Consider the following 22,038-nt stretch of genomic DNA (forward strand, 5'->3'; position numbering starts at 1 on the left):
GGTCTCCTCCTACTGTAGGGAAGGATCACACTCACTTGGCTGGCCCAGAACAGGGCAACACTGGAGAAAGAAAACTTTCAGTTGTTAAAAAAACAAAACAAACAAACAAAAAAAACATCCACTTGAAGTACATGGACCTATTGTCTCCAGATCCGTTTGCAGAGTGTGTATAAGTATCTGAATAGGATTTGCTTCCCTTCTTCTACTGAAATAAAATGCCTGAATACTTTAACTTCTACCTCCAGCTTCCACAGACATTCATGAACAACTCTACAACAAATGTACGTATTAGATGGGAAAGACTAGTAAAAAAAGTGATTGGGTTTCATGTTTAAGATGTTTAAAGTGAATAAGGAAATGTTACAAGAAGAGATATATCTTGCCATTAAAACTATTAAAAATGATAATGTAATGCTGAGTCTGCAACAAAGGAGCAGGTGGCTTTTTCCTCCCCATCTGGTGGTCGTTAACTGCGCCGTACAAACCTTGGAGTGGGTCATTAGTATTGCTCAGTTCCTCCATTTTGTATATACTGCTCGGGTTGTAATGAATCATGGTGTCACATGCATCTCTCCAAATAGCTCACACTTCCAGTTTCCCAGAAGACTGCACTTGTCCAACCTGTAAATATAACTTCCCAGGCAAGTTGGAACTGGAACATGCCCATCCTGACTATTTCACTTTACCTCTCTAATAAGGGATCCACTCATACTTGCTATGGCTCTGCAACAGCACCGGTAGATGAAAGTATGCTGGACAGATGCTAGTCACATTCAGGCTCTGAAACCCACTCCCCTCCTAGGCTTCAGAGCCCGAGCTCCAGCCCAAGACTTTACACAGCTATTGTTGGCACTGTAGCGTGAGCCCAAGTCTGTAGACCCAGCTTTTGAGACTCACTGCCTCAGGTTTCTGCTTGCTATGTAGACATATTCTTGTTGACAATGTTAGGGTATTAGAAACTATGGTGGCAGTTGGTGTTATCTGATCATCATCACACAAACTGGACATGGACTGAGAATACAGAACGTGTTTCACACAGGCTATTATTCTCCATTCAGTGGGGGTAACTGTTAGCTGACAAGAGTCAGACTCAGAACAACTCACAAGTAGAGACTCCATAATTGAACATCAATCCTACAAACCATCTCACCACCCAAGCACACTGGTACTTACTTATTTGGCATTTACAGTGTTAACTTTTGATTACTGCAAGTTTAAGAGTACGTGTACTTCTGTGTTCTAAAATTCTGCCTGCAGACATCAACAAGAAAAAAACAGAAGCCCTTCTCCTGCTACTTATGCAATACCAAAATAGTTTAAGTCCACAGATTCCTTACACTTCCAATTAAAAGACCACAATGTTATTCAACTATTTCTCTATCTAAAAATCAAACTTCACTCACCGCTCTAACAGGAATGTATACTGAATGAGATGTGTTCCATCTTCACCTGAAGCAGGTTTTTTTAAGCCACCTCTTAAATATCTCTCAGACAAGAAACTGCAACCTTAGAGTAAGATGAACAGCTGTTTCAATGAGTTTGGCCCTCATTCAAATATTGCAATATAAAACCTGACCAAGAATGCATTTCTATGAAAGAAATCTTCAATATAAATCTTGCCAATATTTAGAGGGGGACAGAAAGAGCTGAGAACCTAGTCCCACATATTAAAATGGAATTTTAAAGCAGAATTTTAAAAGTAACTGTTAAAAAATTAAGACCTATAGAAGTAGCAGCACAGGGAAGAGCCCCAAACAGTCCCCACTCAGCAGTTTCAGTTTTCATGTATCAGAGTAGTATTAGGTTGTAGAGCACAAGTAGTAACAAATGCCAAGACACACAAAAAACTAGCTATACTTAGGGACTGCTAAATTCCCATTAATTATTTTGCTAACTTTTACCATGCAGCTGTACTTTAACGTACAGCTGATGGCTAATGAAAAATATTCAAAATATTCCACAGCTCTTTCCTGGTGGTGCTTTACTATGAACATTTGCACAGAATGAGAGCTTACAAGTCCCACATCTACACAAGGGAGTAGTTCACCAATACTTTAGGAAGTCTTAAGTCGTTAGACCTGGTCCACTGTGGCCTGGCAAACAGTGTTCAATCAAGTACTCTGAATGGGATCTTAGACAGCTTTAGAGTAACTGGTTTTATACATAGCTTTACCCACAATGTAGATGAGGCCTAGAAATTCATTTACTCCTATGGTTCATTCCCTACCTCAAATTGCCTAATCCTCCACTGGTGAAATTCCCAAATTGTTGCTGTGGAAGTTTATAAAATGTTGCAAATCAAGGATTAGGACTTCAGCAAGCACAATACATAGCAACAGGGGATGATGTATTTAGACACAGAGGTCCTATTTCTATATAAACATCTTAAAGTTAGGGGAAAGTAAAAATAGTAGAATCGTATCTACATTGAAAAATAGTCTTAAATTCTCTCTGAAATCATAGGTGCTCTTTAAATATGTAAGTGTTTTAAATGACACCAAATACTGCAGCTGTCAAGACATAAACACACACACTTAACTAATAAACACTGACTATACAGAATTTCTTTGGAGAGGACAGATGTGTGATCTAGATGATCCTTCTGGCCTTGAAATCTGACTCTAGAAGATGTTTTGATCAGGATGTGTAACCGAGATTAGTGGAGTTGGGTGTATACCATGGTTTCCTTCAGGAAGAAAATTATCTCGATTTGCTGTTTTAAAGAAGTCTGCTAAATGCTAAACTGCTCTACCTATGAAATTATTCATAGGATAAAATTCCTATCTTTAACACAAGGACCCATCTACATGGACTGTGGTGATAAGATGCAGATTCACTCCTTCAGAGGGGCACCATGAAGCTCATTAGCAAGCCATTCTCTCAGGGTACCAAAGGTAGTGTTTCAATAAGGCTGAAATCAGGTTTCAGAGTAGCAGCTGTGTTAGTCTGTGGCCACGTCTATACGACGCACCTTTTCGGCGCGTTAAAATCGAAAGCTCTGTGTTCGATATATCGCGTCTCGTCTAGATGGGGATANTATACGACGCGCCATTTCGGCGCGTTAAAATCGAAAGCTCTGGGTTCGATATATCGCGTCTCGTCTAGACGGGGATATATCGAACCCAGAGCGCGCTTACATCGATTCCGGAACTCCACCAAAACAAACGGAGTTCCGGATTCGACTTTGCGAGCCGCGCACATCGATTCGGCGCGGTGAAGACGGGTGAGTAACTCGATTTTAGATATTCGATTTCAGCTACGCTATTCCCGTAGCTGAAATTGCGTATCTAAAATCGAATTTCACGCGTCGTGTAGATGGGGCCTCAATCTGCAAAAAGAACAGGAGTACTTGTGGTAAGTTAGAGACTAACAAATTTATTTGAGCATAAGCTTTCCTGGCCTACAGTCCCACTTCATCGGAGCATGAAGCTTATGCTCAAATAAATTTGTTACTCTCTAAGGTGCCACAGGTACTCCTGTTCTTTTTAATAAGGCTGAATGTTATTTTCACAGCCAACTGCTGTAGACATGACAGTTTAAAAAGCACGCACACAAAACTGTACTAAAGCCATAATGGTAGATTATGAGAATGCACAAATGGGTTTATGGTTGGGATGGCCAAAAAATACCGACTAGGAATCTAAAAAGATACTCACCAGGATCTGCCTGGGAAGCAATTTTTGGCCCTAACAGAGAGATTGATAGGAACCCTTTAATACAACAACTTTCTATTGTCTTGGTGCATTCCCCTCTTCACAACGAAACTATCATATTTTCCACAGATTAGCGCCTCGAACTGCAAAAAAGTATTTATATAATTTAACTAGATGCACAGATTTATTTTTCTTGAATAAGAGATGTACACTGACGCCAAATGACAAGTAACGATGACTGGCCTCGCTACATCTCTCCCCATATCCGAGCCTGCACTGCCCTCATCCCATCAGGATAAGTATTTCAAACAGATTATGCTTTCCCCAAAGCTTTTCAAAGGCGAGAGGAAAGCATGTTCAATGCTGTCTGACCTTGTAATTCCTTCATGTTGGAAACTAGCTGTTTCCAACTTCACAGCTGTTGCCAGGACAAGCTAAATTTTCTCCGGCTAAACTCAACTATTGTAGAGGCTGCTTTCAACGGAAAAAGCCATCAAGATTTAAGCAACAGATAAAACAAAGGTTCTTCCAAATGAAACTACAGTCTGAAACATAACATTAAGGGGTACTGTTTTGCAATTTGCTCTTTACAAGGGATAAAAAGAACAGAAATACAATATGTTTATATCTGATAGCTGTGCTGTAAGATGATGGAAAAAATATTCTCCCCACAAATTTGAGAGCTTACAGGTTTCTGTCAGTGGCATGCTATTCATTTAAGGACTGTCCCTTCCCTGATCATCTTTTCTCATTCCAGGTCCCATCTTCTCCCCTTCATTAGTTGTTAAAAGTGACCTGCCAAGGGCTTAACAAAAAAAAGAAGAATTTGGTTTGTGTCCTTTTTTGCTTCTTTTGTGTATAAAGGTCTAAAAGGCTGCTCACTCCATTCCACTTGCGACTACCTTACCAACAACAGATCCCACAGGGGCACCAGTGAAAAGGAACAGCAGCAGAAGCTACAATTATTAGCTATTAAAAAACCCAACGAAGAATAATATTTGGACCAAATTCTGATCCCAATTTCTGTAAACCTGAATAGCTCTGAAGTCAAAGGCATTATTCTGAATTTACGCCAGCCCAGGGAGTTTTACAAACACTATGCTGAGAATGCGTTAGATGCTATAGACTTATTCACACCAGGAAATTTAAAAACAAAAAAATTCCTTACTGGAGTTACAACTAGTTCAGCTGAACCAGTGATGGGAGCCCTAGAACAGACAAGTCTCCCGTTGCCTGGTCAGATGAGGTTTTTAACTATTGTATCAATTAAACTGCTGAGAAGCATGTTTAACTAGCAGCTGTAAATGCTGGAAGCTACCAGAGGCATGTATGGTGGAAATTATTTTTAATAAAAGTTCACTAGAGCAGACAGTCAAGGACAGGAGTCCAAGGACTACAGCAAACCATTAATGCTATTCTCCTTCACAGATTTCATTGTGGTCAACAGAACCTACATTCTTCCACCTTTTTTGTCTGTCTTTTCCCAGCCTTTCTTGATGTAAACAGCAACATAACCCAGAATGCTGCTGTCTTTTGACTCTCCAATCAAACTGAAACAAACACTAAGTGGAAACTCTCTTGAAGTTATCTTAATGGGAAATTCATTTTGAAGTCTAATTATGACACTTACTTAAATGCTGACATTGCTGAATAGGTTATAACCAATAGTTACGCAGAGGGAAAGGGGAGGCATGGTTAAACATATTTGTCATGTGCTGCTTGCCTGTATTAGTCAAATCACACAGGACACTCTAGAGCAGGGATTCTCAAACTGGGGGTCGGGACCCCTCAGGGGGTCATGAGGCTATTACATGGGGGGGTTGCGAGGTGTCAGCCTCCACCCCAAACCCCACTTTTCCTCCAGCATTTATAATGGTGTTAAATATATAAAAAAGGTGTTTTTAATGTATAAGGCGTGATCGCACTCAGAGGCTTGCTATGTGAAAGGGGTCACCAATACAAAAAAGTTTGAGAACCACTGCTCTAGAGGAGTTAGGCTGTAAACACCAAATATGTAACAATTAATATTCTCTTTCATATTTGGATAATTAAGACACAGGATAAAATTATTTAAAAAGGTGTAGCTAAGAATATGCCATAACACTAAACAGCATTTTACTCCCATTGTGTGGACTGTGGGACTCTCTTATGAAACTAGAAGCCACAAAGGCAGTTCAAGCCAATAAATATTTTGTAATGACTGCCTGTCTAAGGGTATCTAGTACTAAATTAGCAGAGTCAGCTCAAGCAGAATTAAAAGATAAGAAAAATCAGCAAGGATTTCTCCTCAACATTTTCCAAGGTGGGATTATTTCTTATTTGAAATTGTCCCTTTCATCAAGAAAGAAGCCACCTGTATCTCATCACAGCCTAAACTTTAGTCAAGTAACAACAAAGGAGCAATGCCAATTTACACCAGCTGAAGATCTGTCTCCAATGTCACTTTCATTAACAGAACAGCGGCTTGATGCAAGGAGCTTGCGTTATTTCAATAGGGCTTGCTTTAACAAGCATTCTGTGAAGTTACTAATAGAAGAATTTGAGTCAATGAGATGTGAAGTACTGTACTTGTTATAATTACATATCACTACCATTTCTACTGACAGCGCAGCTCAGGAGGAGGTTGGAATTCAGTGGTCTACCCAACAAATAACTGAAGTTGCAGTTGTGCTCTTTGACTTGCTAAAATTATTTCAAAATTTATGTCGTGAATCCTTGATAAACTGTGTGTCTAATTCAAATGTGAAGTCATGCATAGATCTGAAACTCTGCATAAAAGACATTTCAGCTGAGGAATGGGTTTATTTTGGGACATAAAAAATGAGGCCAACACTGCAGATAAACAGAAGTTACCTTACAGTGTTGCCCCCTGCCCCCCCCGCCCATTGCTACAATGTTAAGACTTATTTTATCGAAGCAGAAAGTCTGTGTGCCCATTAGTCCATGACACAGACCTTTAATTGTCTGAGGGAGTTTTGCTGCAACATAATAGAAACAAAATTGATTGAGATTAATAGAAGCATGTGTATCTCTGCTCTCCCAAAAGACTTGCACCAAGTTTTAACCTGAAAGCTGCTCACATATACACCAGAACAATTAACACAACCGATTTCTACATCAGTAATGAAACACTAGTTTTACTCAGCATAATGATATTAAAAAAATATTACTAGGAGTAAATTTTAAAAATTTACATTTCACTAAGTTTAATTTGCAGTTGATATTTCTGAGACGTTAGGAATAACCACCTTGCTACAGTGTTTCATTTGTAACAAAGACTGCAGCAATCCTTATAAAACTATGCTACAGTATTCTACAGTATAAAGCTACACATGCTGCAATAATGCTACCGTAAACAGTAAAAATAACTACAGAGTTAATATTAAAAAGTGTTTTTAAAAACCAAAGATGAGCAGTTTTCATCAAGTGTTGCAAGCAACTCCAGCTGCTGCTGCTCTGAATACAGGAATACCTTATAAAAGTGGCTATACTGTGAAAACATCTCAGTTAGGAAATGATGGCACTCTGCAATTCTTACATTTCTTAGGGCTCTGAACATGCATTTATCACAAGAAGAGAGAAGGACATTTGCAGACAAGCAAGATAAGTGCTTTAAATGTTTTTAAGATGCCCTTAAAATTGTGTCTTTTGGATCACAATCCAGAACATTTGACATTAAAGACAGCAGACTACATCATGCTCCCAGGGAGGTCAATGAGTTTTGCCTCAATCCAGTGAGTGGAAGAGAGGCCCCAGTATGAGACTTGGCTTCAAGTTTACTAGTTTATACAGGTTCATTTACTGCTATGTAGTGCCTGCAACAACATTGCTTAGGTACACATAGAACTAAATTCCATAAGCATTTCTGCTCTTCATTAAAAAAAAACTACACTTACATGACATCCAACTAAGCAGAGTCACGTATAAGCTTATTCTTTAAACTAACTATGAAGTACCTTATAATTTTCAGTCAATGGGATACCTAAAAATAGCTTTGAGAATCTTAGAGTTTTTCCATCTTTTTAAGTTAAGATCAAACTAGATAAGTGTTACAACACCCACATATTTACAGAAGAGGAAATGGAGGCAGAGAGATTAAGTAACTTGCCAAAGGTCACTTTCTATTCCTAGCTTTCCCAGTGACTTAGCAAGCAGGAGTCCTGAGCTCTAGTCTACTTCTCTTAAAAGGCCACAATTACTCTCCACTGTAGTTTAGGATACATTTTCATTTTACTACACTTGTTATTCACAAGTCTTTTGGAAGAGATTTAAGAAAAAAAGATTTTTCCTAATAATTCAAAATATATTAAAATTGTGAGCAGGCTGACATTTCCTGAACTCATTACTTTCCTGGCAACATTAGTAATACCCAACTGCTACCAGGGCTGTGTGCATAAAAAAAAAAAAGATTGATAAAATATTTTATCAATCTTATTTTTCTGAAAAAAAGTTATTTAAGTTTACTCCTTTCTGTTGAGTCACATTTTTCGCATGCCCAATTGTCAGCTTAAATGAAATGTGCATTTCATGCAAGATAGAAAAACACATGCTAAAGTGGCCTCTGAATTTCCATCACTTACAAAGCATTTGCTCAGCTCCAATGCCATTTAAAGTTTCCTTTTTCCATTTCTCACTTCTTTTCAAGTGTTCCCTCCACAATATAAAGCTGCCTCTAACCTGTCATATTAATGCCCATGACAACACTACAAAACTGCCAATTTCTGATAAGATTCTTGCTTTTCCCCACTTTTGGCATTTTTAAAGTTAACTATTAAGGAAGGAGTTCTCACTCAAGCACATTCAGCTTCTAAAAATAAGCTTCCACGCAGCCAGACAATCAAAATTTGAGCTTAAGTCCAGTTAATATTTCACCGATTACTGCAGTGATGTTGGCCTTAAATCCCATCTTAAGATATTTAGTTAAATCAACAAAAGGGGAAATTCACTGAGTGGGCCACATCTTATCAATAATTTTCATACAAACTACCTTTAAAATTTAATAGGCATTCTGGACACAGAATAATAGGCAGGAAAGATATGGCCTTATACTGCGGAAATAAAATTGTGAGTCTTAGGAGCTCCATATCCAAATTGTTCATTTTACAAACAAAGATATTTTTCTAATTGCTATGTTCTGCAAACACAACAGGAAAATTGAAAGTCAAGATGGGTTCCTTCTGGCCCATTAGCAATAAGAGGTTCTTCAATTGGAACTTGGTTAACAATGCTGTTGATGAAGCTAAAGCCAGAAAAGAAACCATCTAGTTCCTGCATATCTAGAATATTTCTGTAGGCTAACAGGAGTAAAAAGTAATAACATACACCTTTATCCTCAAAGCAGAGAGAGATAAGATTCAGAGTACACATCTGTTGAATAAGAAGGTGCCATTTTCATAAAATGACCATAAAAGGTACTTTAACATATTTCCTACTAGAAAATAAATTTTCTTTATATTGTATTCAGATTTTGAGGATGGTTTTTTAGCTCTTTTATAGCACTGCTCATCTTTACATCCCAAAGCATTTAACAGAGGAGAACAGTATTATCCCCATTTCACAGATAATACATACGCTTCAGGTTGATGTTTTAAACAGCACACCATTTACAAGATTGTCAACTTAAAATGATATACACACACAGGAATCACTTCACCCACTTCTAGGACCAAAGATGCCAAATTCTTAACAGGGTACAGCAACAACAGAAGACACTTCAGGTGAAGAAAAATACTGTATCCTAATTATATGGCAGGGGGAATTTGGGTAGTTACACTAATGCAATTACCAAAGTTAGCATTTGTCTGGGACACACTTGCTAGGAGTGGCACGGATATTTAGTGATCAGAAATGGTCAGCACTTCCATTTTACACTTGGCCTTGATTCTAGGACCCACTGATGCTAACATCATGCTACTCCATCAATTTGGCCCCTATTAAAAGCTAATAGTGCCAAAAATTGAATCACCAACATTATTGGACTTTGGAGATCTCCCATTAACTAGAGGATCCACACCCACCTTGCTTAGGTTGTGACATCCGAAGTGATTACATTACAGTGGTATAGCCAAAGACATTAATTCCAAGTTTCCTGTCTCGCTAAGAATAATTACAAAAGTGTAGATACTGTATTACTGACAACCATAGAGTATCAAAGAGTTCTTTGTTCCAACAGTAAGTATCTCTGCTTAATGCTTATATAGTACTGTATGTGGACTGAGTAGTCAATACCACATTGACACTTTCAGGACTAAATACTTCCCTTCACTCTTTTAAGTGTAAATAGGTGGGGGCCCTAACATGAGACAGCTCCAAACAATCTCATAAAAGTACAAACCAAGTTTAAGTGCTCAGAATAATGTATATGGGATTCTTTCTGCCCATTTCTACTCCTTGCAACTAACTAAGATCCAGACAAGAAGTATATAAAGCCCAGATTCCCATGGCCATGCCTAAAATGAAATCTGGTATTTCTAAGATCAACATGTGACAATGTCTGACACAGAAGTGAGATGCAAGAACAAAAGAACCTTAGAGTGAAGAGAGACAGCAGGTTTCTGAAGTAGGTTCAGCTTTGGTGGCAAGGTCAGAAAGGACATGGACTATCAGTAGTGTTACTCCCTTAACAAGCCTAGCAATTACAGCATTCAGCACAGAAGATTTTGCCTTTCTGTTGCCTGAGTTAAACTACAATGATGACTAATGACAGTCAAAGGAAGACTTGGAATCATGATGGGGAGGAGGAAGAGTTCTATGACACCTTCATTCCTTGAAATTCATCAGGCATGTTTGAGTCTCCAGTTATATATGTTTTGTCTGAGATATGTGGTACATTCTAAGTTTAAATCTGTGTACTTGACTTCCTTCAGCAGTTGTGAGATGACAAGAAAAACCCACAGAGTCAGAAGGGTGTCAAGTACTCTATGTTCCTAAACCACTCTTAATTGGGAACAATAAATAGTGTACAGCCAGCCTTAATATCTGGGGGCAAAACCCTGTTAAGATTGTCCACTGGAAGAACTACTAGAGGAATCAATGGACTTCACATATCTAAATCAGCATATAACTGGAGCTTTTTCCCCCCCAGAAAAACTTACTCTAAAGCAGATATTTCTTACACAGGGAGGTTAGAAATATTTATAGACATACTGATACTGAAGTAATTCTAAAAATGTTTATTACAGTTCCAAGGAAATGAAGTATCTTCCCTTCTCCCTTAAAATTATACTTAGTAAATAATTATTTTATCTATTAAGGGGAATTTTTTTAAAATAGCATATTTGTATCTGCACACTTCTGTTATACACACATTTACATTATATATTTGTATTGTCTATAAATGCATTATGTGCATAAATATAAAAAGATGTGCATACACAAATATTTTATATTTGTTAATATTTACATGTATAGCTGTTTGCAAAGCAAGTAGGCATCGAACACATTGTCCACAACAACAGTCCAATGATTACAAATGCCAAGAACCCAGTATCATAAACACAGTATTATTGCAATGGGATTGGGAGGCAAGATGAAACCGCCTTAATAAAGAGGTGGAGTGAAATCAAACACTTTTAGACAACAGGCACATCATCCTTCTCCACTCCCTATCCCCATTACTTAGGGGACAGACAGAGCTCTTCATGTAAACCCAGTCGTTTGACAGTGACATATGCACGCAGAGGCAAACTGTACCTCCCCTTCTCACCCCCTCTCCACTTTTAAGTATACCACCCACCAGCTTAGGAAAAAAACCTGAAACCAATATGCCACCCAGCAGTATGCAAAAAATTGGTAGCCATCCTCCTAAATACAATCACCTATAGAGATCATACAACCTATTGCCCAAAAATGAACAGCCAACTTCAAAACTTTCTGAAGTGATGCTACCTTCCTTTCTGGAATTGCTTACACTCCTTTTATTTATTTTTTAAAATGCAATTATTTACATTAAAATTTTCTACCCAATAAGGTAAAGTTAGCTCAATTAAACAGCAAAGAAAGAAATAAGCCTGGTCTTAAAATGGATGCAGCAGAATCTTTTAAAGAGCAACATGTTGCAACCACCGTTCATTTTAGGGGATGAGAGGGATTGACTGAAAGAAACAAAACTGGAGAGCAGAGAGAGAGGTGGGTAGAATAAAGGCAGCTTAGTGATTTATTTAACCTAAAAACTTTGCCTTTCCCCTTCTCTGGGAGGGTATGTGGGTCGGGAGGTGATTATTTCTCCCGTGTTTCTCTGCAGGAGGCTCCTGCTCGGCAGCTCAGGGGAGGAGGAGAAGGAGAGAAAGAGACACACACAGAAGAGAGAGGAGAGAGAAAAAGAAAATGGCGCAGAGACTAAGTCCTGACCGTCGACAAGGCGACTTTCCAGGGAGGAATCGGGGCCCAAAGGGAACCCCAGGAAACCCGAAGGGGCCGGATCTGGGGCCTGCATTGCCCCCACTAGGAGAAGTGGGGGTCGGGTGGAACCTAAGCCGCTCGGAAGCAGGAGCATTTGGCAGCTCGATGGGAACAATGGGGCCGGTGAGCGAGGAGACGGGACTTAGTCTCTGGGACGCCATGTCTGTCCTTTACCATCCTTATTAACACACAAGAGGGGGGAGCGAAAGGGGGAGGTAAAGTGGGGTAAATCGCCCCCAAAACGCGGGGGTGGGGGGCAGAGACTCACCGTTCGCTCGAAAATCCGTCTCGATCTGTAAAGACAAGTGGAAGCGAGTGAAAAAAAAATCATGTATGTTTTCAAAAACAGCAAAAGAGCCTGATCCAGGGGGCAGTTTAAAATGAAGAGGAAGGAAATCGACTCACCGTCCGTTTCCCACACAGATACGTATTCGCCCCCCGCCCCCAAAATCAAGGGCAGGGGGCGAAATTCAGACTTCCTAGCGCCCCAAAGTTTTAACCTCCCCCCAAGCTATTTTAAGTCCCCCCTCATGCTTATGCACCCATTCTCTGGGGCATCCCTGCCCTGGTACCCCTTCCCCCCGCATGAAGAGGGGGGGCACGTTCCCATCCTCTCTGGATCTGTCTTTTAAAGAGAAGGCAGGAGAACCCCCCCCCCCCAAGTGTGCGGCTTGGCTGGGATTTTTCGGGGGGCGGGGGGAGCTACAGACCCTTTATGTGTCTATGGGGAAATCACCAATCACAGAGAGACTGGAGGAGCCCGCGGGGCAGTGATCAAGGCATCCCACCCTAAGTGTCCGAGGGCAAATAGAGAGGGGGAGTCAAGGGGGTTAAGGATCCAGAGCTCTGGGTGGGGGGCAGGGGAAGGGGCGCCCCCACTAAGGTGATATGGGGGTGAGGTCACCCCGTGGCCCCACGGGATAGTGTGGGGCCGGGGACACCTCCAAGTGCCCGAGGGGATTTTGGGGGGGCTGGAGGTCCCCACTGGGGCCCCAACTGTCTGAGAGGATACTGGGGGCTGCGAGGGGGTCCCTCACCTGGGAGTCGTTGTGTAGCTGGTCCCCGCTCATGCCGGCTGGTGGGGAGGCCCTCCTGAGAGCAGCAGAGTCTGAGGCCGAAGGGAGAGTGCAGCCCCCTCACTCAGCACAGCAGTCAGTTGTGTAACAGACTAAGTCCTCATTTCCCCTCACTGCGCAGGCGCCGCTGCTTTTAAACCGGAGGAGGGGCTGGGACGGGAGGGGGAGAAGGAGGAGAGAAGCGAGTTCCAATATTTGCATGCTCGACCACGCCTCGTCCCCACCTCCAATTATAAGAGAGTTTGGGCCATATTAGAGCCACTCCTCCTCCCGGCTCTCAGACCTCCGGCTTATATTTGCATGCGAAGCCACGTCCATTCTCCCTCTCCGCAATTTACAAAAAACGCCGGGTTGCTATTTGCGTATCCTTCTCTCTTCCCTCCTTTTAGAACGCCGGGTTCTATTTACATATCCGGTCCCGCCCCTCCAACCCTCTCCTCCAGTCACGAAGGAAAGGCCGGCACTTATTTGCATATCCGGCCTCGCCTCCTCCAAGGGAAGACTCCTGCCCCCCGCAGCGGATGGACTGAAAGCCCGTCCCAACGTGCGCGTAACGCTCATGCGCAAGAACTCCGCTGCAGGGATGCTCTATTTGCATGTGAGGCCCCGCTCTTTCTCTGCAAGCCTGACTGCTGACTGTCAGCTCCAGCTAAGGGTAGCATTAGAAGGGGAGAGGAGCCAGGTGCCAAAGCTGGAGAGCAGTAGCAGCAGCTTTATTTTCCGACCTGCCTCCCATACAGCTCTTCTCAGCTGCCTCTGACCCCAGTACACAGAACAGGGATCAAACAGCTGCGAGGGTGATAGGGTGTGTGGGTGACAACACGGATGGACAGCTGCTGGGAGATCAGGATGGACAATACATGAGCCCCTCAAGCAGGCTGAGAGAATGATATCAAGGGGATAGCAAGAAGTGGATGGGAGTGTGTGGGGTTGCACACATTCATCCCCTAAGGAAGCCAAGGAAATCTCCAGTCCCCCCAGCTTTCCCTCTAAAGTAGCCCATTTCCTGGTGCAGGAAGGGTTTGATTGTAATCCTACTAATTGCTCATTTTCAAAGTCATATTTTTAAAATTAGATTGTAAACTCTCTGGGACAGGGACTGTGACTAATTGTGTGTTTATATAACGCCTAGCCCACCATTTCAGCTGTTTGTCCTTGCTTGCTTCCGCGTTATGGTTTATTTAAGATTGTGGACTTTTTGGAGTATGGACAAGTTTCCTATATTTTAGTAAACTCCAGAAGCAACTCTAGCATAGTATAAATAATTATGATTGTTTTATTCTCTGAAAGCTTTCTCCAAAATGTGGCTTCTTATATATTTTGGGCCTGTTTCTCCACTCCATTACACTGGTTATCCACCAGAGTAGCCCCACTGCAGTCAAATGAATAGTGCTGATGTAGAACAGGGATAATAGATTGGAGAATCAGGCACTGTGAAATGTTCAAAATCAAATTCTGAGATAATCATAGCAGTACAGCATGTAAGTGGATGTGGGTGTACTGTAGAACCACTGAGCATATTACCAAATGTATTGTGTGTGTTGCAGTAGCACCTGGAGGCTACAGTCATGATTAAGGGCTGCACTGTACTAGTTGCTGTACAAATGCACAGCTAGATTTGCACTGGGCTTTACAGCAAGGGCAATAATCAGTAGTTTCTCATAGCTTGGATCTTTTCTTTTGAAAATGGGATCAATCAGCCAACAGATTTTTTTTGTAGTGTAGTGTAGTGGAAATTGAGGGAGAATGAATCCTACACCTTCCAATAAAGAAAATCTGAAGACATCTGTTTCTGTTCTGCAACAGTTCACAGCCTTCACCAAAGAGGCTTTATCTCTGGTCTACTGAAAGGACAGTTTAGTATATGTGGTTGGTACAATATCTCACTGGACTGCCTCAAGTCTTCATCTTGCAGTTTCCTTCCAGGGTTACTGCATGAAATGTACCTTTCCCCTGCTCCTTTACGCTATTGGATCCTTGATTTGATATTAAAATAATCCTATGCTGCCAGGCTAAATGAAGAGCTCAGGAAATACATAGAAATGTGAGCAGGCAGCAGCAGCAGCAGCAGCCACGATGCTCTGAATATTTACATTGCTGTAAAGGTAAAACTCTGTCACTTTCTCACAATTTTCAGGTTTCAGAGTAGCAGCCGTGTTAATCTGTATCCGCAAAAAGAACAGGCGTACTTGTGGCACCTTAGAGACTAACAAATTTATTTCAGCATAACCTTTTGTGGGCTACAACCCACAGCATCCTATGAAGTGGGCTGTAGCCCACAAAAGCTTATGCTGAAATAAATTTGTTAGTCTCTAAGGTGTCACAAGTACTCCTGTTCTTTAAACAACCTTCAGAAGAGGATGTGAGTATTCCCGTTTTACCATCCGCAGCCAAATATTTCTGGCTCCAAATTTGTTTGTTATGTAAACTGATTTAGTAGACTGATAGTTTTTAATGTATATTCTAATGAACTGGCTGTACTGTGTCGCATGAGCACTAACAAAGATTCTCCTTTGGTTCAAGTGGAAAGAACATGCATATTTGAGTTCTATGCCATAGTCACACTGAAGTTCTGAATGGCCCTGGTGGGAGCATAGGAATAATCAGGCACTCATAGAGGCCAGGGGTTTGTTACACTATTTGCATTTTGTTGCGGCAGGACATTTATCTGGTGCCAAAATTATGGGATCTAGGCAGCCTTAGAAACCCCTAGAGATGCATTTCTTTGAAGTAGCAGTTTCATTTACTATAAGAAAGTAGTACAGTAGGGCCAGTTTTACCGTTCTTGAGATAGTTTCAATCAGAGCTTGAATGGGGGAGATTTGGGAGTACAGGGCATCACTATCACCTTTACCAAGTGCTATCTTGTGCTCCAGAATCTCTGCTTCAATTTTTTTTAAAGCAAGTTTCTAGTCTTTCTGTTTGCAAAGAAAACCTTTGAAATGTGAAATGAGCATAACCATTGCAGAGACATCTGCTGACAGCCTGAAACATTAGCACCAAGAGGTATGAACCTTCCCTGAGGATGAAGGCTATGTTAATACAAACTAGGTATCTTGTAAAGCACACTAGTGGGGTCTGCTCAGGGCAAGGAAAGTGTAACACATTAGAGCGCTCTTCAAATCAACCCCTTGAGTGCACTTTGATGACACGGTGTAGAGAAGCCATCAATGAAGTGTGAACTCAAAGCCCAATAATGATGATTTAAATGTCAACATTGTTAACTGTTTTACTGATGATCAAAGCTTTTAGTGACAACTCCTTTTGGCATCAAGGTGGCTGGTGCTTGGATGATAGTACCACTCTTATGATTCCCTTCTCAAAAAGGAGGGAAACACAAGGGGCCTTGCAGAGCCCAGCAGGACATCTGAGCCTGCTATGGAGAAACTAAGCCCAAGGAACCCGCAGAGATCATATCTTGAACATCTGGATAATCTACTGTAAGTGACACATCATCTTGGTATCTCCAGTGGGTGGACCCTGTTTCATGGAAGAGTACCACTGCCCTTTTTCCAATTGGATCCTTAATCCTTGGGGAGACAGGATTGGAATAAAAAATTATTGGGCAGAGACCTTTGAAGCTTGATATTAAACTCCATCCACACTGGAGATTGGATTGTGTTCACTGACCCACGTCTTTGGTGGGAGTTGGCATCTGCAGAGAGACAGCAGAAAGTTTCTAAGATTCATGAAGATTTATTTTCCATTATTGTTTTGTCATGCTTAGCCATGTTCTTATGTTTTGTAACCTGCCATATAGACTCCAACACATGCAGTACCCTAACCTGCTTTGAATCCGGTATATTATAATCCTTACCCATTGTTGTAAATTGCCTCAGAGTGCACCTTAGTGCATCAGTTTCATCTTCCCAGTTCTGGATGGCAGGAGCCCCCACCAATTACCAGATAACATAAGACAAAAGGATGGTCATTCAAAAGACATTTATAAGGATACTAAACTGAAATGCCTTTGCAGCTACTTCAGCTAGAACAAGATTTATAGAAAACTCACAAAATCCCACAGGATCCTGCAACATCCTACAAACTGCACCAAGAGAGTCCAGATGTTTTTAGTTATTTTTTACCTAATTGATAAGCACATGTCCATTTATAAACATGTCCATTACCCTAGTAAGCAGGAGACTCTTTGACTATTATTCAGGACTTGCATTGTTATTGCTGTGTAACATCCATTCAAATGAACAGAATGTCAGTACAAGAAATGTCCAGTTTAATTGGACATTTCAATTACACTGACCAGCAGAGAAGTGGTTAACGATAAAGTGCGGTTCTGACCACATACAGGGGCTTTGATGGTTCAAGATAAACGGGGAAGTCCACACTTCTAAGTGCTATTTTTTCAATCTGTCCCTTTGCTGACTCAATAAGACAACAGTACCTCATCCCAGGGGCTAACTTGGAAAAGAAATAGCTGGAAACTCTATTTTTAAATGAAATCAGAAATCCTGGTGAATTCAGAAAAAATCTGAAGGAAACCCTAAAATCTTCAGATTGCCTGAATTTCTACTCTCCAGGCTCCTATGTATTTGAGTCATTTGGTTCTGTGGCGGTATATGACAAAGATCTCATGGCATATCTGAAAGAGGGAGGTGGCACCTCAGTGTCCTGGCTAAAAAACCCAAACCAGATTCTAATGACCAAGGGTCAAATCCTGCAGTCAGCACCAGTCCAAGTAATTGCTGTGCTCTTAGGAGCTCTGCAAGGGCTGCAAGAAATTCCCTTGTGGCTGAACTGTGGTCTCAGGGCTTCTGCAGTAGCTGTGCTACTTCTGCTGTGCCCTCCTCTGCAGGAGAAATAGCTCCTCCAAATCAGCCTCTTCTGTGCAGCAGAATTTCTGCCATCAGCAGCCTCCCCAGCTGCAGAGAGAGAGGCAGGATTTGTCAAATGTAAAACGATAGCAATAGCCACAAAGCCAGACTGTAGAGCTTTATAACACACCCCAGGCAGGATGAGTGTAGAGGAGACATACTGCAGCAGGCTGCCCCATGAGGAATTCTGGGTAACACCATCAGATTTCTTCTTGTGGGTCCCCAGCAGCACACGTGGCAAGGGAAGCTCTGCTACCCTTCCAAAGGGGGCAGTGCAGGACCCTGCACTAGGGCAGTGTAGTTGGTAAGTGTGAAGAGTGTTAGGCTGGTGGCTCTGAACTACTAGCAATGAGCAGCACCCTCCCCGGGAGGCCTTGGGACACCAACTGGATGAAGTCATAATAAGGGTCAAGAGGGTGAAAATAAGGAATGCCTACATGCTGCCTGTTCAATGGAGAAGACCCTGTGTTTCCATTTGATGGAGCCTGCAAATGTAGCAGCCGGTCACCTCCTTCCCCTGCCTAGGGATTTCGATGGGAATGGATGCATGCAAGTGTTACAGTTTTATTGTAGTTTACTATTTAAAGTGGCTTACACCAACACAGGGAGTGAATGAAGTAGGCGAGATCCATGGCAGATTGTAATGTTTCAGCTGTAAGGACAAGATGGTCAAAATTTAAACAAGGCCCCATGTCTCATGCAGCATGTTAAACCTAAGTTATAGATCTGAACCTCTAGAATTATGCAGCCCTTCATCTCCTGCCTTTAGTCCAGTACTGCACTATTATTATAGTATCACCTGTGCTTGGTATTATTTATATTAAATTCAGTTTGTTATATGCTGCATCCAGGTTTCACTGATTTTATACTGTAATGTGTATATTCAATTTCTATTCACTCTAAATTAAAAAAGCAAATATCCAGATCTTTGACCGTGTTTGATAGTGCAAAAAAGTGTGGGTGACAGTGCATATGTACACAGTTGCCACCTCTCATGATTTTATCACAAGTCTCACAACTTTTGGTGTATTTTCTTAAAGCCCAAGCTACTGGAATCAAAAGATTGCATGAGAATCTCAGCTCTGCTTTAAAAGAAAAAGTAAGTTTCTAGCCCTCATGGTTGTAGAGAAAAGCTTGTAAGTGTGAAGTAAATGCACTTTAGAAAGCAAAGAAATCAGATGCCAAAGAGAAAACCCAAAGTTTCTTGTTTAAAAATAAAAATCTCATGACTGAGTGGGGAATGGGATGCACACTGACCCATGATTTTTGAATGCTTAGGTTTGTCAAATCTGCATGTATCTATTCCCAGCATCCATTTAAATAATGTCATTAAGTATCCTGAGACACCTACATGGTGTGCTGGATTCTGTATCAGTGTAGTCTTGAAAATTGTCACTCGAACAAAAGAGTTCCACAAAACATGAGGAATCAAATATATTACTGCCCTCATTCTTTATTAGAATAACCTGCTCCGAAACATTCATACCGATTATGTTCTGAAACTAAATGAGCACAGTGCTTTCAAAAGCTCCTTGTTTTCCACCTTGATAAACCACCGCAATAATTCACAGTTTTATATGTAGTGTGCAGGAGCAAATAGAAGCAGAACTAGCAGGTGTCATTGTGTGAGGTAACTTCCAAAGGCCAGCTTTAATTACTGGGTTGCACGTGGGAAGGGAGAGGTTTGGCGTAATCATGGGTAATTACTAGTTAGGAAATAATAGCTGATAGGGGCTTGCTTTATTACATGAATGCTTGCATTTGCTGTCATAGTTTGCCATTATTATTATTGGAGTCAAGAGTCAGATGGAAAAAAGGATGATACGTAACAGAAGAGGAGTGAAACCAAATTTTTTTAAATCAGATTATGAGGGCAAAATTATATCTTCAGGTATTTGTCATGAATTACTTAAAAGGTATTATGCATTGGAATGACCGGGATAGTGTAAGTGTTAACACTGCCTTCTACTAGATAAAATCAGAATTCTTCTGTGTCACAAGCTCTGTACTGCTAACAGATAAGACGATTCTCCTTAATGTGTGTTCAGGAAGCCACAAGTGGTGCATTGATGCAGCCAGCCCTCCTAGCTCCATTTCATAGTGCAGTGCCTCATATTTGGAAACTACACCATAGGTCCTGCTGTCACCAGCAGTACCAGGGATTATGAGGTAGGCACTTTAGGGGCCCCAGAATGCACAGGAAAAGCCATCTTTGCATGGTATGTGGTGCAACAAGATGGCTCCATTACAATGCTAAAGTGTTGCAAGTACAACTGAGACAAGAAACCATTTCATCTAATCAGTGTCCCTAGAATGGTTCCCCTACTTTACTGTCCAAATTTGGTTAGTCAGTTTCACTTCTTTTTTTCCCCTCTAGTCAATTTCACTTTCTATTTCTCATGCAGTAACACCATGCTGGTGGTGCATTCACAACACTGCAGGGAAATGTTTGTCTAAACAATCTTTTTATATTGGGATTTATATTGTTTTTTAAAAAACGAGTCCCTAAATCTAAATTTGGTACCTCTGTTTAAGGTCCCTTCTAAGTAAAATACGGTAATATTTTGCCCTTCGACAGCATTTTCTGCACAAGGGGGGAAATAGTATCCCCATTTTGCAGGTAGGAGAATGGAATCACAGAGAGATTAAGGCTGAAGTTTTCAAGAGTAAGCACCAGCCCCTTCCATGAAAAAAAGGCACCCAAAATAAAAGAGCACTTTCTAAAATGTGCCTTTAAAATAACTTGGTCAAGGTCACACAGCAAGTCAGAGCTGAAAATAGAATCTTAGTCTATCCTGGGATTTTAGCTACAGGTGAAGCTGCATCAGCACAACCCCCTAAACTGATAAACTTTCAAACTGCGGCAGTATTAGTAGATCTTTATCATATACCTCCACAGAACCAAATGACCCAAATACTTAGGAGCCTGGAGAGTAAAAATTCAGGCAATCTGAAGATTTTAGGGTTTCCTGCAGATTTTTTTGAATTCGCCAGGATTTCTGATTTCATTTAAAAATAGAGTTTCCAGCTATTTCTTTTCAAAGTTAGCCCCTTGGATGAGGCACTGCTGTCTTGTTGAGTCAGCAGAGGGACAGTGAGGAATCAGGCCCAGGGTTTTAAACCTGACAGTGGATCTGATCCTTCCTCTCTGGCTCTTGCATGGCCCCCATCACCTAGTAGCTGAACACCTCAAAAGCTTTTCATGTCTTTATACTCACAACCACCCTGTGAGGTAGAAGAGGAATTGTGGCATAGAGGCTCGAGCCTGGTCTACACTTGTTAGTTTTACAGGCTGAGCTATGTCTGTTGCGTGTGTGTGTGTTTGTCCTAATGTAGACACAGTTATAAAACTGCTTATATCAATATACCAGTGTAACTGTGTATACACTAGGATTTTATTTATTTAGCTGCTTTTCCTAGGCCAGCATAGTTAAAGTGTAAAAACTGAAGTGTAGACAAGGCCTAAGTTACTTGCCCAACTGGAAGTCTCTGGCAAAGCAAGAACACTGAACACAGGTCTCCTGCAGCCAGGGCCCTGACCACTGGACCATTCTTCCTGTGAACCCCTTAGTCCTCAGAATAGCCTTTACTTACTGTGTAATCCCACTGAAGCCAATATAACTATTAAATGGGTCAAGAGGCACTCCATGATTGCAGGCTGCAGAGATGGGGCCCTGTATCCCTTTGAAGTATCAATGCCACTTTATTCAGTTAATGTATCCATCCACACAAGAACCCTGGCCAGTGAAGGACTGTTCCCTACAGACTAGCACCCTCCCTATTGTCTGGATTGACCTACTGGCCAACCTTAGCATATTTCAAAACCATCAAGCTGAAATAGATCTTGGGCATGAGTCTGAACTCGCCCTCCCAAGGCCGGCACAGCATTGGCAGCATGGCGTGCTGACATCAAGATGTCACATCACAATGTCAAAATATAATCGTCAGCCTGTAGCTATTTTGGAAGGAGGCTCATGGTCACAGTTGAGTTCAGGAAAAACCAGTGGGTAAACCAGCCTATCAAATTGCAGGTATCGCTTGCCAGTGTGGGAGGCTTCACAGGGCTAGCAGAGGAAAAGC

The 22,038-nt window shown here is 41.3% G+C and overlaps 1 protein-coding gene across 2 annotated transcripts in view; it reads right to left on the reverse strand.

The window, feature by feature from the left end:
* The window catches only part of TOP1 (DNA topoisomerase I), a 78,996-nt gene extending 65,745 nt beyond the window's left edge, over positions 1-13,251 (reverse strand). The window contains exons 1-2 of one of the 2 annotated variants that reach the window (XM_032767335.2): positions 13,091-13,250; positions 12,322-12,346 (exon numbers count right to left, since the gene is read on the reverse strand). In XM_032767335.2, the coding sequence (XP_032623226.1) occupies positions 12,322-12,346; positions 13,091-13,123 (58 nt within the window). In that variant the 5' untranslated portion in view covers positions 13,124-13,250. Of the gene's footprint in view, positions 1-12,321; positions 12,347-13,090 lie in introns of both variants that reach the window. The other variant, XM_075072295.1, reaches the window with a different exon arrangement.
* Positions 13,252-22,038: the final 8,787 nt, after the last annotated feature.

The sequence above is a fragment of the Chelonoidis abingdonii genome, chromosome 14 (genome assembly GCF_003597395.2).
Source record: "Chelonoidis abingdonii isolate Lonesome George chromosome 14, CheloAbing_2.0, whole genome shotgun sequence".
Classification (NCBI taxonomy): Eukaryota; Metazoa; Chordata; order Testudines; family Testudinidae; genus Chelonoidis; species Chelonoidis abingdonii.